The sequence below is a fragment of the Phalacrocorax aristotelis genome, chromosome 3 (assembly GCF_949628215.1).
Source record: "Phalacrocorax aristotelis chromosome 3, bGulAri2.1, whole genome shotgun sequence".
Classification (NCBI taxonomy): Eukaryota; Metazoa; Chordata; class Aves; order Suliformes; family Phalacrocoracidae; genus Phalacrocorax; species Phalacrocorax aristotelis.
In genome coordinates, this window is record NC_134278.1 from 100,738,471 (window position 1) to 100,753,882 (window position 15,412).

The 15,412-nt window shown below is 40.1% G+C and overlaps 1 protein-coding gene across 2 annotated transcripts in view; it reads left to right on the top strand.

Moving 5' to 3' along the window:
- The window catches only part of TMEM63A (transmembrane protein 63A), a 32,707-nt gene extending 18,234 nt beyond the window's left edge, over nucleotides 1-14,473 (top strand). For both annotated transcript variants that reach the window (XM_075088750.1, XM_075088751.1), the window contains 10 exons: nucleotides 865-1,018; nucleotides 1,784-1,890; nucleotides 3,564-3,650; nucleotides 4,282-4,344; nucleotides 5,281-5,443; nucleotides 6,568-6,673; nucleotides 8,646-8,813; nucleotides 12,255-12,370; nucleotides 12,737-12,799; nucleotides 13,381-14,473. In XM_075088750.1, coding sequence (XP_074944851.1) covers nucleotides 865-1,018; nucleotides 1,784-1,890; nucleotides 3,564-3,650; nucleotides 4,282-4,344; nucleotides 5,281-5,443; nucleotides 6,568-6,673; nucleotides 8,646-8,813; nucleotides 12,255-12,370; nucleotides 12,737-12,799; nucleotides 13,381-13,551 — 1,198 coding nt within the window. In that variant the 3' untranslated portion in view covers nucleotides 13,552-14,473. The remainder of the gene's footprint in view (nucleotides 1-864; nucleotides 1,019-1,783; nucleotides 1,891-3,563; nucleotides 3,651-4,281; nucleotides 4,345-5,280; nucleotides 5,444-6,567; nucleotides 6,674-8,645; nucleotides 8,814-12,254; nucleotides 12,371-12,736; nucleotides 12,800-13,380) is intronic.
- The last annotated feature ends 939 nt before the right edge of the window (nucleotides 14,474-15,412 follow it).

The following is a 15,412-nucleotide window of genomic DNA, read 5'->3' on the forward strand; positions in this document are numbered from 1 at the left end:
GTAAATTTCCCAGACTTTACCCGCTGCATACAGGAGATAGATAAATGCTTTTTGAATTAAACTGTTCCTGTGCTGCCTTCTGTCACAATTATAGGCTAAAAATGACTAAACGTTTTTCCAATTGCTTTGCAAATAACCTAGGATTAGGTCAATATAATCCCCTGTTCATATAACAGTAAATTTGTTGTGACATTTCCATTACCCAATCCAAAACTGCAAGTGGGACACAAACATACACAAGTTACTGTATGTAACTTTTATTTTTTAAGTACACTTTTTTCCCTAATGATTTTAATAGGAAATTATTTCAAGGTGACTATGCCATCTATTCCTAATATTTGAGAGGTTTCCTCTAGAACTACAATTCTGCAGTTGGGAATAAAGTACAGAATCTGTAACCATAAAGCAAACAACCATGATTCTTAGCTGTGTCTCTTGGCAGCTGCGTAATTTTGAGACACAAATTAAAAATCTCTTGCAAGCTGCTTTCCAAGTAGGGTCAGTTTGATCTGCCTTTTTCATGAAAAGGTTCTTGCATGCATGCGTGCTTCATTTCCTCTTGCTTTCTTCAAGCACTGTCTTGTGGACGCAGGAAATGATCGTTGAGACTCAGTGGGTTGAAGCAATTACAAAGCTTTTCTAAACATCTCTGAGAGGCGAAGATGGTGGGGATTTGTGGTTGGTTGTTTTTTTTTGTCTTCTGTTCTTTTTCTCTCCCCCTCCCCCTGCCCCGAAGAGAAGGCACAGGGATTTGCCAAGTTACTTACCCAGGTTTAGAAAAAGACTTGTCATAATATATATTATTTTTTTTAATAGCAAATGCTTACTGTTTGTTTTTATGTCCTTTTTATTTTTTTTTTCCAGGAAAAATCTTTCAGTGGGTGGACTGAAATGGTGGTTTAGATGGGCTTGCATTAATTTGCTGCTTTTTATTGTGCTCTTTTTTCTTACTACTCCTTCCATAATCATCTCAACCATGGACAAGTTCAATGTCACTAAACCTATTCACTACCTTAATGTGAGTATCACCATATGTTTGTATATAGCTGTGTATCAGACCAAAATGTTGATAAACTGACAATTGTATAGTAAGACAATGAAACAATGTCTATAAGCTAAATTCAGTTGAAATTCTCAGGATTGTTTTACTTAACTGCTGATTAAAAAGCATACATCCAAAATGAGGTCTTTAGTCCTCTTTTGTTCCTTGATAGTAGGCTGAAGTAATTTCACCTGAAACTTTGCATTATTATAAATGTCTTAGTTGTTTGTAGTAAAAATTTGCATTCCAGATTTATGCAATTCTAAATTTTGTAATCAAAAACCTTTGCCAAAAATGGAATCTGAAGTCCAACTTGTAATTTGATTTTTATGATGAGAAGGAGGGAATTCAGATTTTAAAACCATAGCTTTTTACATCAGAGTTTATTTTGCTTATTGGATTCAAAATAGGATGGCATATATATCTAGTCCTAGTTTGACTGCAGCTCAAGTGTCTTGCAAAGTGTTCATTTTAAATACTTCCCCAAGCTAGTATCAATGGCATCAAAACTGATTGTGAGACTTCACTCTCATGAAATTTAATTCCCAATCCTACTCGTTTTTTGTCTTGCACACCAATGCTGAGCAGTTGCTCATTTTAAGACTGTATCTGAATATATTTTCTACAGTCAAACCTGCTATAATTTAGAAAAAGGCAAAATATTGCAATGTCTGTTCTACCACGTCTGCATTAAAATGTTTGTAATACTTCTTTTTTTTCCTTCCCCCCCGCCTCCACTAGAATCCCATCATCAGTCAGTTTTTCCCAACGCTCTTGCTCTGGTCCTTCTCAGCTTTGCTACCAACAATTGTCTATTACTCAACTTTGCTGGAGTCCCACTGGACAAAGTAAGCAAGATTTTCCTCTATTTTGGCTTTATCAGCTGAATTACTAAAATAAAAGGAGAAAGTGCTCATCTTTCATGTAGCTTTTCAGCCTGCAGACCTCTCACATCAGGGGATGTCATGTTCTTGTCTCTTTCTAATGTTATAGCCAATACTTTGGAGCTAAAGTAATTCGTGATCAATGCAGCAAGTATAATCTGACCACATGATTTGCTTATGCTTTTCCCTCTGCCTCTTTATGTTTAATCAGAAAAAAAATGTATAAGCAGGCTCAGGGGGTGTAGCTTGAACAGGAGCATGGGAGGTGCCTTTGATCCCATAACTAGCTTGCTCTCTGGGAAGACGGAAGGTGTGGGTTTGGATCCCCTCCAGGCTGAGAACATCACAGAACCCCAGAATGCCACTTCAACAGAAAGTGCTCCAAGTGCTGATGTGCTACTTATAAAAAAAGTCATCCATCTTTTTGTTGTTTTATGTGAAAATGGTCTGGATGTAACTCTTGGCGCACAATTCAGTTGCTGTGGATATTGTTAGTGGTGAACTGAGAAGACCTATGGGACCAAGGCCCAGCAGACGTGTAAATGCAAGGTTTTCAGATATGACCGGTGCACTCCAGAGATGTCAAGCACAGTTATGTGCTGCTAACTTGAAGAGCTCAGCACAGCTTAGTTTGGCAGATCAGATTTCATACCTAGTTTACCTACAGTTGGATAAAAGCGTGATACTGCACACTGAATCCCAGCTTCACTTGACTTCACTCAATCTTTTCAACATGCCTGCAGCCATTTTTTGTTTTTCATATGCTAAGGTCAAATTTTTTGGACTTAATATTTTTGTGCCATTCCCTTGAAAGATATCATGTCCAGAATCTACTGTTTATTTATCAAAGTTGTCTACTTTTCGTCAACTTTTTTTTAGGTAGTTGCAGTAGGCACATGAACTTTGAGCCCTTCTCAATCAGTGGAAATAATTTTCTAAAGGCACTAGCGATCACAGATCTGATTTCAAGCCTCAGTATAGTTATACTGATATGTCCCACAGTGCCCAAGGGCTACATGATCCTATAATAAAACCTCTGTGGTTTTAATGCCCTGTCAGATACCACCTTTAACTGTCTGAATTGTTTATAGCAGTTGCTGCACTTTTCTGGTAACAGCGTGTCACTAGATGGATGTTTCTGTTACTGTAGTAGGAGTATAGCATTAGTAGTGTCATGTTGTTTCCAAAGTCTTGACACTTGGCAAGGACAGTCAAGTAGCTTGTTTAAGTGTCTGGTTTCTTGGCAGTGGTGCCCTTTTATGAACTGCCTAATCCCTCTTGGCATAACACTTGACGAGCTGTTTGTTTACAAGCTGTTGTGAGATGTAAGTATCGTTGGATGAGAGATCAGCTGTGATTGTCGCACATCCCCTTGTGGCGCAGACCTGTAGTGATGCTAATGCAGAGTCTGGATTAATGTTCAGGAATGTTTTCTTTGCCCAAGAAGATACCGAGAGCCTGCTTGGTCCAAATTAGTGAATATCTCAAAGATGCTTGTTTTGCAAGTATTGTGCAGCAATGTGATATGGTAGGGGAAGCTGGAAGTCTGATGGCTGCTGATATTCTCTGGGCAAGATCCTTGATGTGTCGGTGTCTTTCAAATGAGTTTCTTACTCGGTGACTTTTTGTGTTGGTAGATCTGCAGAGAACAGAATAATGATGCATAAAGTCTACATATTTTTGATCTTCATGGTATTGATTCTGCCCTCCCTTGGTCTGACCAGGTAAAGAATCAAAGTGTAACAGAGTAATGTTTGAGTATTTTTATCATACACTTGTGTTGCGGGTTGCGGTATAGTTGATTTACCCCCACTCCCTCCAGTGTGTATGGCTGTATTGTCATTACGCATTGGATTTCAATGTTTGTCTTTTCATCTGATGACCTCATAGCCCTTAAAATTTCCAAAGGCTGATTTTTCTTTTAGCAAAGAAATTCAAGGCCTTGTAAGATCAATGACTAATTGAAAGTTGCCCATACTCGCCACCATAGCTGAGAACCCAGCTTCCTGACTACGTCTTCTGCTTCAGTTATAGTTGTACTTTTCGTTCCACCTTTACAGCATTTGACTGTTTCCCTGGCTACCGGGGTAACATGTATTTGTCCTATCTATATAGTAACTGCTAAAAATGAATTATTAAAACCTTAGTATGAGGTAGACATTTCCGTTTTGTTTGATTCTGTATCTTTTTTCCTATTTCTGACTATCGGTCACTGTGATAAAGTAAAATAGTGTTCAGATTATTTGATTAAATTCTCTCTGTCCACTGGCCTGATCTGAACTACTTAAAAGGCAAGTAATTTTACACAGTACTAAGCTGTTGGAGACTGAATTACATTAACTATCTTTCTTTCAGCCTTGATTTTTTTTTCCGTTGGCTGTTTGACAGAGAATCGGCTGATTCTGCAGTTAGGCTGGAGTAAGTATTAGCAACTCTTTGCTAAAGGAATATTTAGGACTTTTTTTGTTTTGCTGTTGACTGACCTTGGTTAGTGTTCATTAAAGTTTGCTTGGGGATGGTACCCTGTGGGTTGGTGTTGAGCTTCTGAGTAAGGGCAGGAGAATACAAGTGATTTTGCTATGAAGAAATCCATACTTTTTTTCCTGCTAGCTAATGTATGCAAATGTTCAATAGAGACACACACATATTTTCCCAAAACTTCACAGATTTTTGTAGAAGACAAGAAAGGGCAGGATGACATGATGCAGGTGAGAAGGGGGCCAGAAAATGTAATGTCAAGGACACAGGATCTTCCTGAGGATTACAGTGAGACCAAACAGCTGCAGCAGTTCTCTTTCTGAAATCCATTGACTCTTGACTTTTAGAAATGAGAACATTTTTTTACATCAGCATTGCAAATTTGCAGGTATTGGTTATTATAAGTTCTCGTGACTGTGGCTGGAGGGAAAGACTAGACTGCAATTATTATGACATAGTTAGGTTTCCAAATGCAGTTTCAAAATCAGTAACAAGAAGATACTTAGGAGTTACTAAGCAAGGAGAGACAATTATTCTGTTGCAGAATTATCTTGTCTCAGGTTGCTGTTGCAGACATCAAATGATGCTTTTGTCTGCTATCAGCCACCCATCAGACTGCTGTGTCTTTTTGTGAACAGTTTATTCCTCATCCAAACTGCAACTCAGCCAGGCTCTTACAGTATACTACACTTACTGCACTTATAGCTATGTAGTACTCTCTTTCAACAAGATTACTGGAAGTCGTCTAGCCACTTCATATGGCATCCAGTGGTTATCCTTACGGTAAGAGACTTCCAAAGGCGATAGGGATCCATTGTATACGTGCCCTATTTGCTTGTCTGCTTTCCAGTCAGTGTGTGATGTCTTTCCTCGCAGATGTGTCTTCTTGCCTGACCAGGGAGCCTTCTTTGTGAACTATGTGATTGCCTCTGCTTTCATCGGCAATGGGATGGAGCTCCTGCGCCTGCCTGGCCTCATCCTTTACACCATACGCATGATAATGGCCAAGTCCACAGCAGAAAGGAAAAATATTAAACAGGTATTAGAGACCCTCCTTAGCAAGAGGCAATTAAGTGACTGATCCTTACCAGAAAGAGCAGGAGCCCCCGTCCTGCATGCCATTAAGCTATTAGTGCCTGTCTTTTTTTTTTTTTTTTGGCCTTTGTTTCACTCATCCATGACAGGTTTGTATTACCTTCATTTGCAGCACAGATAACAGAGAGGTATTTATGCAAGTCAGAGATGGTCAAAAATCAAAACCCTGAACTTTGAATCAAAAATCAAAGCTCTGAACTTCAGGTATTATTCTCGTCATAGCTCCAAGTCAAAGTTCTATGATTTGGATTTTATAGGATAATTCTGATTTTTATCTTACAGTCTAAACTTCAGGCTTTTAAAAATTCAAATTCTAGAGGAAACTATAGCTTCTTCTGTCAGCACACAGGTGTGCACAACTTACTTTAATCTGAACATACACCTTGCAAAATACATAGTTACTATCTATATTCCATTTTAAGGGGTGGACTTTCACTTCCAGATGATGCATTGTCTTGCTACTTGACATTCCAGGTGTTACAATAGGAACTTAAGCCTGTATACAGCTGCCCCAGTGCTTCTTTTTCTTCTCTTTCTTCTCTTTCTTTTTTTTTTCTTTTTTAAAAGCATAATTTAAACATTCATTTTTTAACTGTTGCATATTACCCCTTGCTTTGGTTAAAATGATTTATATTGATCACTTCATCCTAAGAGGAAAAAGTGGGAATACTGACCACACCAAAGCTTTGATATCTTGAGCTTTGCTTACTGGGAAAGCCAACACAAGAAACAGTACAGATCCAATGGAATTTGCAGAGATGCAGGTCCTGAGTTTGGCACAATTATTTTCTGCCTTGTGGTTTTAAGTAGTTGCTTCTTGTAGATGAAAACCGATTTCCTGAGGAATTACTTTAAGGCTCTGAAAGAAGTAGCATATTTTCCATAAGTACAGATGCTTAAAATGCATAATACTTCATCTCTCTAATTACATCATTTATGCCTCTTACGGAAATAACTGATCTCTCATAGGGAGGGAATAAGAGAAGGTGAATTGTTGCTTTGGTGAATCTGTTCTTAACTCCTGACACATTGATAGATGACATGAATTTTGGGTGTTTTTGATCCTAGCAACAAGCATTTGAATATGAATTTGGAGCAATGTATGCCTGGATGTTGTGCGTGTTCACTGTCATCATGGCCTATAGCATTACGTGTCCCATCATTGTCCCATTCGGTAAGTTTTCCAGTGAGCTGTGGGCACTGTGTGAGCAAGGTGGGGGGGTGTGGGAGGTTTGGAAGGTCCAGTTCTGCATTCTTATTCCCATTCAAATGCTGATAATCTGTAGGACTTGGATCCAAGTTTCCTTCCCTTCTTGTGGAAAAACAGGGCAGAATATGGTTAATTACTTAGCTCTTGTACTGCCTTTAGAAGTTGAAAGTATATTTAATGTCTACTAAATGCTTGTTTTATTTCTCAAGTTTGAGTGTATTAGCTCTGGTGGTGGTTTTTAATAGCTAAGCACAGGACTTCCTATAAATTTGGGGATGAGGGGATTATTTTTGTCTCTGGGTTCTTGAGGTCTGGGAGAAGCAAGCTGCAGAGGGTACTCAGCCTGGAGGTCCACCTTAAGCAGCCAAACTTGACTTGAGACATTCTGATCCCCAAGTCCTTTAGGTGCATTTGAAATAAGTTTTGTCCTAAAGTTTGACTGATGGATGTAAAATGAAGCACAAAAATAAGTGTATTGATCCAGTAGCAAGAGACTGGAAAACAACCTGTCCTTTTCACTACTGCAGCTCTTCTGCATTGCACACCATTTATTTAAGATTCCACATTCTGAATGAGAATGAGAAAAGGGGCTGTGGTCACTCCTGTGCTTTGGGCAGCTGTATGCTCCATGGTCATGACCCCAGGGATGTGACCTAGCGATGTGCTGACTGCTTTGCTGGGACGTGGTCCTGGTGAACACCATAGCTGCCCTGTGACTGGAAAAGGAAATGCTGTATACTCTGGTAGATTTGCTGGCTTAGAAAACCAGTTACTTTAGGAGTTCAAGGCATGTGGGTGGAGCACAGCTGCCCTGTGGTATAGATAGTGCTGCAGTCCTACAGGACCCTGAGAAGGTCTTCAGATTTCTGAGTCACAGACCTCCTTTTTCGAGGATGTTTCTCTTATTCCGTTGGTTTAACTCTGTCCCATGGACAAAACTTAATATTTCTGCCTTAGGTTGCCTATATATCTGGCTTTGACTACATTCTTCTTCCTGTATCAGCTGTTAAATCCTGTATGGATGCACAAGAAACATAGCAATCTGTCCAGAACTCATGAACACTTGTCCACCTTTAGTGACTGTGGCATTATCTACGTCTTATTTTACTGCATCTTTTGTTCACAGAGATTCTGGACTGTCATAACGATTATGTATAAAGAATCATTTCAGCAGCTAAAGATATTTCCACTCTGGAAACCTGTTTATCAGTCATAAGTAGTAATAAATAATCTTATATAGTTGGTATTTTTCTTTTTATAATCCAGAATTTTAAGAGAGCTAGCCACAACATAATTAGCTAAATTAGATGTTGTTCTGAACTGGTTTTAATCAACAACCATATTATTGAGAGAATGTGGCCAATTTTTTTTGTAACAATGTACTTGATATTTATTTACATTTTGTTTTGTGTGCAGTTGTACATATGAATGTGATGCTGACCTCTATACCATATGCTACTATACCAGAGCTGTTGCAATTCATAGCTGTCACAGCAGTTACTGGCTCTTCTTTTTGGATAAGAAATAGCTGACTTGAAATCCAATCATGAATCTATTGAAGGCTGAGGGAGATGTTAAGCCACTGTTAGACCTTTCTTCCTTACCAGTATGGCGGTGGAGGAGTTACCAAGTCTTCCCTACCGGCTTGGCCTCGTGTGCCAGCACTAGGAAGGAGCTCCAGGGTCTCTCTGGCATCAAAAGTGGTGCCACAGAGAGGTGTGTGGAGAGGGGGAGGGATGGGGAGACCCTGGGGGTCTTTGGCTGGGGATGAAGCAACCTTGGGAGCAGGCTGCTGTCATGCATCTGTACCCCATTGGTATTTGGGCTGTATCCACCATTGGTGTCTAGATTTTCAGTTGCTTGGTTAGTGTAGGTCTGCTGCTTTTTATCCAGTCTTCAACAGCCTTTCCTTGAGTCTCCCTTTTTTTCCTTCCAGGTTTAATATACATACTCCTGAAGCACATGGTTGACCGTTATAACCTTTACTATGCATATCTCCCTGCCAAGCTGGAGAAGAAGATGCACTTTGCAGCTGTGAATCAGGCCCTTGCAGCTCCAATTCTTTGCCTTTTCTGGCTCTACTTTTTCTCTTTTTTGCGGCTAGGTAAGTATTACCTTTTTCCATCTAGAAGCTGCTCCTACCTCTCTTGCCAGCATACCTAAATTACATGTGAAGTTTCATAGGGTCTGTGGGATTTTATTTTTGCTTCCATAAATGGGAAGTCATGGCGATTACCTGTGGCACTGAATTGTACAACATTTGCAGCTTACACAAGTTTGCATAAGGTACTTGGATGGAGGTGGATGATATGTTAACTTAAAACTGTTAGCATGGAGCTTCACATTTCTTCATTTTACAGGAGATCATGTGTTCCCTAAATTTGTAGAGTTTGAATTGGCCAGTTGGGCTGTGGAGTGACAGACAGTAAAAAATCATTAAATAAAACAAAAATCTATTCAGAATTTGCACTTTATAGTAAGATGGTCTCTGGCTTCATTACCTGCATTTCTGTAGTCTGTGCATAAGTTTAATTTGCCTGGGTGAATTGGCCTCTGTCTGTCTGATACAGCTGTCTGTCCATCCAATACAGCTGTCATTCAGAAAAAACTGTTAAAATATTGGCTAATGTTAGTAAGACCTGTGTTCTACATCATCTGTCGAACTTCACACAGGGGACTGCAGTGAGATGATGACTCTCCTCCCCATACTGTAATTTAAAAACTCATGTTTTGAGTGTAATTTATTTAATTTCTAAATAGGGACATTCTGTATTTTGTAAATACTTGGCAGCAATAATATTGGCTGTGGTGTACTAACAGCTTTGACATCAGAAAAGGTAGGCGTAGGCGATAGCTTATGCCTTTTTATCTGTGATATAGGAGGAAGCATTTGGTGTGGAACAGGGATGCCGGTGATGCTGGAAGGAGCAGAGCTTCCCTTCTTGAGAAGGAGGCCCTTGGTATTTTGCTCTCTTCTCTGCTTTCACAGCACTGATAACACAAATGGCCGCTCTTATATTGTGTTTTTGCAGTATGCCAGTAGCACAAAAGGTATTGTTGGCAGACTGTCATCTAACTTTAGAGATAGCTCCCTGTGGATTTAAGAGGCACTTGGAACTATTGCTTCAGGCTGTCCTTGGATTTGAGCAGATGTCCCTGCATTACTTGTATGTTTGAGAGCTTGTTTTTTCCCTTGTCTTTGCAACTAGGAAGACGAACAAATCTGTCCTCTAAAATAACAGCAGAATTTCTAGAGCATGCTTGAGATAAATCAACTTGACATGCAGCGATTGATGCACCTCTTTAACTGTTATGAAGGAAATCCTGGTGCAGTAAAAATTAAATCTTAAATTAAATGTTCCCTGGTTTTGCATTTGTGTTAAAACCATCATTTGTCATGGAACTTAGTAACAGAAAAGACAGACTGGATTACCATCTTTGGCTTGGTCGGCACAGAGGATCCTGTTTACGGGATATTGTTCAGTGATTTGTCAGTGCATGGGGCAGTCTAGCCAAGTGGTATGAGTCTGAGAGGGAGGAATTTGAGATTTTGGTTTCATTGCCATTGATTTCATTGCTGCTTTTTGTGCCAAAGAGAAGGAAGGAGAGAGGAGAGTGCTTTGCTTCCTTCTCGGCAAAATAAATCAGTTAACGGTGTGTAAAGCTTCATTGATTAGTCATTGATTTGTATAGTTTGCCTGGTGTGGGTGTTTCAGTCTGGTTGCAGAGTACAGCGATGATAGTCTGTTTTCTCATTCATAACGTTAACGTAAGGCTGGAAGGACTTCTATCCCAGTTCTCAGTCAGGATCAAATATCACTTGACTGCATACAGAAGGTGATAGGCTGTCCTGGTGTCATCTATTTCCTTCTCAGTCACTGTTTTCTTCCTTGGCTCTTATGCCATCCACCAGTTGTGCACCAAAAGCACCACCAGGACACTTGCAACAGAGGAGGCGATGGTATGATCTGCAGTTAAAACCCTGTCTTTGGGGATAGTCACTTAAGTCCCATGTTCTCCAGACCTGTTGGAAGGGAGGAGTGCTGAGGACACAGGGCAGGGAAAACTGACCTTTGGAGATTATTTTTCCCCTGATCTCTGCTGTTTGCCTTGTGGTTCACACCGCGCGTTGGCTTTGGTGTAGACGTGCCTCACCAGCTGGTAAATGCTGATGTAACCTGCACTTACAAAAACAGCCTCATCTAAAAGGACATTCCATAATACCCATAGGGAGGATTTTTCACTTCCCTTTTTTGTTTGAACAGTGACATGTTTGTGAGGTTTTTGGTGGTTTTGCGTGTGTGTGTGTGTTAGGTTTTGTTGGTTCCACCTCCACCACCCCTCCGTGAGCAGATCTGCACAGGACTTACAAAACCTGCTAAAAAGTAAAACCTGTCTGTTCTGTGCCACTGCATATGCTGGGGTTACCATGAAAATATTTGAGGATTGTTGCCTCTTTTGACTAAAGAAGCTTGGAAATGGCTATTTTTTTGTTTAGTGGTTGGTTGGTTGGTTTGTTTTCCTAATGTCTTATTCAAGTCATCTTTGCTCCAAAATGAGATTAATTTCTTTTCCCTAGTGGACTTGAAGAGTAGTAAGTCACTGTAATCATTATAACTTTTTTTCCATACTAGAGGCTGTTACCATGTCCTTTCCTATAGTTTTATCTCTGTCTCTGAAGAATAAGTTACTTTTCAGCTTAGTTCATGATTACTTAATTTCTTCTCTTGTTTCTTTTCCTTGGATTTCTCCCAGTTCTGTTCATATTTTATCATGGTGTCCTCCACTGACAAGGCCGCTCAAGTTGAAGGTTCAGTAGCACCAAATTATTTTGTATAGGTACCAAAGACTTGTTTGGGTTTTTAATTTTTTTTCTTCCCATATTTTGTTATAGCATTACACTGTTGACTGATTTTCAGCTTGTAGTCATCAGCTGTATTCTGAAGTGCTACAGGCTTGTTTTTCCCTCTTATCTACATTTCATTTTTCCTTCCAAATTGTAGATATTTACCATTTTCTACATACAACTTCATTTTACTTGGGTTTTTCTGTTGGTTTTTTTTCCCTTGAAAGAGGATGGGGTTGTCTAATCTATCAAGGTCATTTGGATTTTTTTTTTCCTTTGGGCTGTTTGCAAGCCATCTAGTTTGGTACCATCATCATATTTAATAAATGGACCCAATCTATTACACTTCACAGATCATTAATGAACATATTTTAGAAGTGGGTCCAGAATAGATGACTGAGGGAGGAGGAGAAGAATCACTCTGAGTCTTGTTTATCATTCAAGCATTGCAGCCGCCTTTCTTGGCCTTTAAGGAAGCTCGGGAAACAGCTTGCTCAACAGTTCTACCAGTCAATGAGCTTTGTGCATAACGACATTCTCCTGTTTGTGGCTGGAAGTGGTATGCCCAGTCGTCTAAGAAAAAAAAAAAACCTGAACACAAGGCTTCTGAAAATGAGGAAGATAGATAAACCAAACCAACCTTTACTTTTTTTTTCCTGCTATGTATCTTTATATTGTGTTCTCTGGATATTTTTCTAGGCTTTAAAGCACCTACAACCATGTTTACCTTCCTAGTTGTCAACATCACAATTGTTATTTGCTTGGCCTATACATGTTTTGGCTGTTTCAAGTACCTGAGCCCACTGAATTATAAGGTAAGTGATGGATACGTAACACCTTTCAGCACCTACCTAGGTGCTTGAAGTAGCACCAGCTATTACTGCTGGGTTCTTTGTGCCTTGTCACTAACAATGTCTGTCCACAAAGGTTCGTTCCGGTCAGATGGCTAAAGAGGGCTGATAGTACAGGTAGGCTGCTTGGCGCAGTGGAAGGTCTGTCAGTGTTAGCAGGAATTGAATTTGAAAGGAAAGAGCAGTATGCAAGAGGATTGGACAAGAGTACCAGCACTGCGGAGAGATCTCTCTCTGCAGGTTTTCAGACACTTAAGATCTCTGTATATTGTTTTGACTTACCAACTTGATATCGTCTCTCTTCCTTTCCCCACCTGTTACTGGTTACAGATTGAAGACATGCAAGGTGAAAGAGAAGAAGACACAGATGTACCAACCGTCCCAATATCTTCTGTAAGAAGTTAAGAGTTACTAATATTCTTTTAAGTTTCATAGAAAAACTTAATTTCTCACCCTGCTTACCAAAGAGTTGTGTAGGACTGTGGGCCTTCCCATGTGCGTGTGGGACCAGGGACTTCTGCAGCTGGGCTCCTTGACTGTTCCCAGGTGGTGTTCCAGAAGTACCTTCGGATGAAGTTTTAGGAGTAGTTGAGCCACACTACTTCCAGCAGTTCTGTGCGCTGTGTTCTTGGCCGTACACCAGACAGATTCTCACATCTGGACAGCTGCCAACTGCAGTCAGTTGCCACTGCTTTGTGACTTTGAAAGTTGTGACGTGTAGCAGGACTTAACTGCCATGTCACTAAAGGATGTAGGACTGAGGTAGAAATAGAGGTCTTTGTGCCACAGTCTACAAATACAGGTCAGTGTTTCACCCAGAAGCCTCTGTTAGGGTGCAAAAGGCCTTAGGTGTTAAGGTGAAGAATGGGAAATGGATGAAAAGAAGAGTGGTGAGGGGAAATATTATCCTGGGTGAATTATCCCAACGTTATACTTTGGGAGACTAGTAAAATCCTTAACGCTTGTGATTTCAGATGTACGTCCCCCGAGTTTTGCATCCTCATTCCACAGAAAGGACGATGTTTGCCCATAAGAAGCAGCAATCATATGGCACCGTGGACAACACTAGTTCACAGGCAGAAGAAATAGTAAATTATTCAGCTGGACCTGCAGTTACTGAGCAGGCATCAAGAGGTTCGCTTTGAGTGCCAAGGACTAACACAAGGTGGAGCACTTGGTCCAGGTTTAGGAGAACTAATTCCCCACCACTCACTAAGTACTCTTTTATTTACATATTCCTGCCTATGGTATAGAAATAGTTCATTGCGTGGTCTGCGGCTGTGCTTGGAGATTAAAAAGCAGATGCCTTGGGATTGATTATTTTCCAGGCTGTCTACACACGTTGTGAAACAAACATCTTGAGCACAGAGATGCTGATCCTCAGGGACTTCACTTATGCTATCTCATCACTTGCCTTATGAAGATAACTTATGCTGCATATAGATAACTGGTCAACAAAGTAAATGCAGCTATTACAGCTGTCATTTATTTAAATTTTTTTTTTAATTAAAAAAAACAAACCCTTGAGTATTTATAACCTCTTGGGATGTGTTAAATGCTGAGGCAATGTCACTTTTGATGAAAATGCTGTTTGCGTGGGTGCCGAGGATGGTGTGTGGGAGTCTCTTCTCTTGTCACCCAAAGTAGTTGGTGTAAACTTGACCATGATATGTTTGTTCTTTAAAAGAGTAGAGGGAGTTACAGTGCACTTCAGTACTAAAAGTACCAAAGCAGAAAGACTGGTGTAAAGAAGGGAGTGATTTATCTGATACTGGTTTTATGTATTCTTTGGAGGGCATTTAAGTTGTTGGTTTCTGTTCACTATTTTTAAGGGCCTTCCACAATGAAAGTTCACCTGCCAACAATAAAGGATGTAAATGTTTTATTTTTATTTTAATCTTGGGTCAAAATGACAAATCTCTGGGTTTTTTTCCTATAGTGCCAATTATATGAGCTCTGAGATACTAAGTTTTTAAATTATGTAGTAGGTGCTAATTTATTCCAAAGTACGTTATGTCAAAGTGTAACTAATAATCATGAAGCAATAAAACACTGAGTTCAGAGAAATTTCTTGCATCCTGTCTTGATTGATATATTTTTTTTTCCTTTGTGTCTTGAAACAGTTGTATTGCTAGCTGCCTCACAGCATGATCAGTGTCATGAACCGTTCATAAGAGCACTGTCATGAGGCTTAGAATGACAGTGTGTCCCATGAGAGCATTGAATTCTTTTAAATTTCTCTAGGGGATGAGTCTTGGTGACCTTTGGGTAGGAGAAGGTTTTGGCCCTCCCTCATCGTTAAACTGTTATTCCTGAACTTGAACTTTTCTAGCATGTCTGTGAAGCAGCAACATCTTGAGATTGGAGTAGAATTTGTGCCATATAGGGGAGAGTGCAGATGTTCAGTGTCATGCAGGACTGCCTCCAGCTTCCCCAGGCCAGCACTCAGGATAAATGCTGAGCAGGAGACCTGCCCTGCTGCAGGAAGGGCCCTGCAGGGCTCTGATAACCTTGATGACAAGCCCATCTTGTTAGTTGAAGGTATACATAACTCCTGATTCTTAAAAGGCAAGTGAGGAGCCTTGTCTAGTGGGGAGAGGGCGTGGATTTGTGTCAGACTTCTGACACAATTCTGAGTATCGTGGAGGTTTTTTAGCAATCATGGTATTACTAGAGGTGGTGTGTACCCTGGATACAAACTGCCATTTAAGATTGCTATTCAAACCAAGAAAAAAAAAAAACACAAGAGACTCCACATTTTTTACTTGTCTGTGAGTCTCTCATATAGATTTGAGGACAGAAGGAGGAGGCGGAGCCTGTTGTATTAATTAGATCAGAAGTCTGTGATTGTTCTAATTCATTTCTGGTTGCAGTACCCCCATCTCATACAGGTGTCTGCAGAAGCCGTGGACAATTACATGTATGCTAATTGAGGAATCGAATAAATGATTCAGCTACCACACTTGACGTGTTTACAGTGCTGGCACTGTGGGATTTTTATGCTCT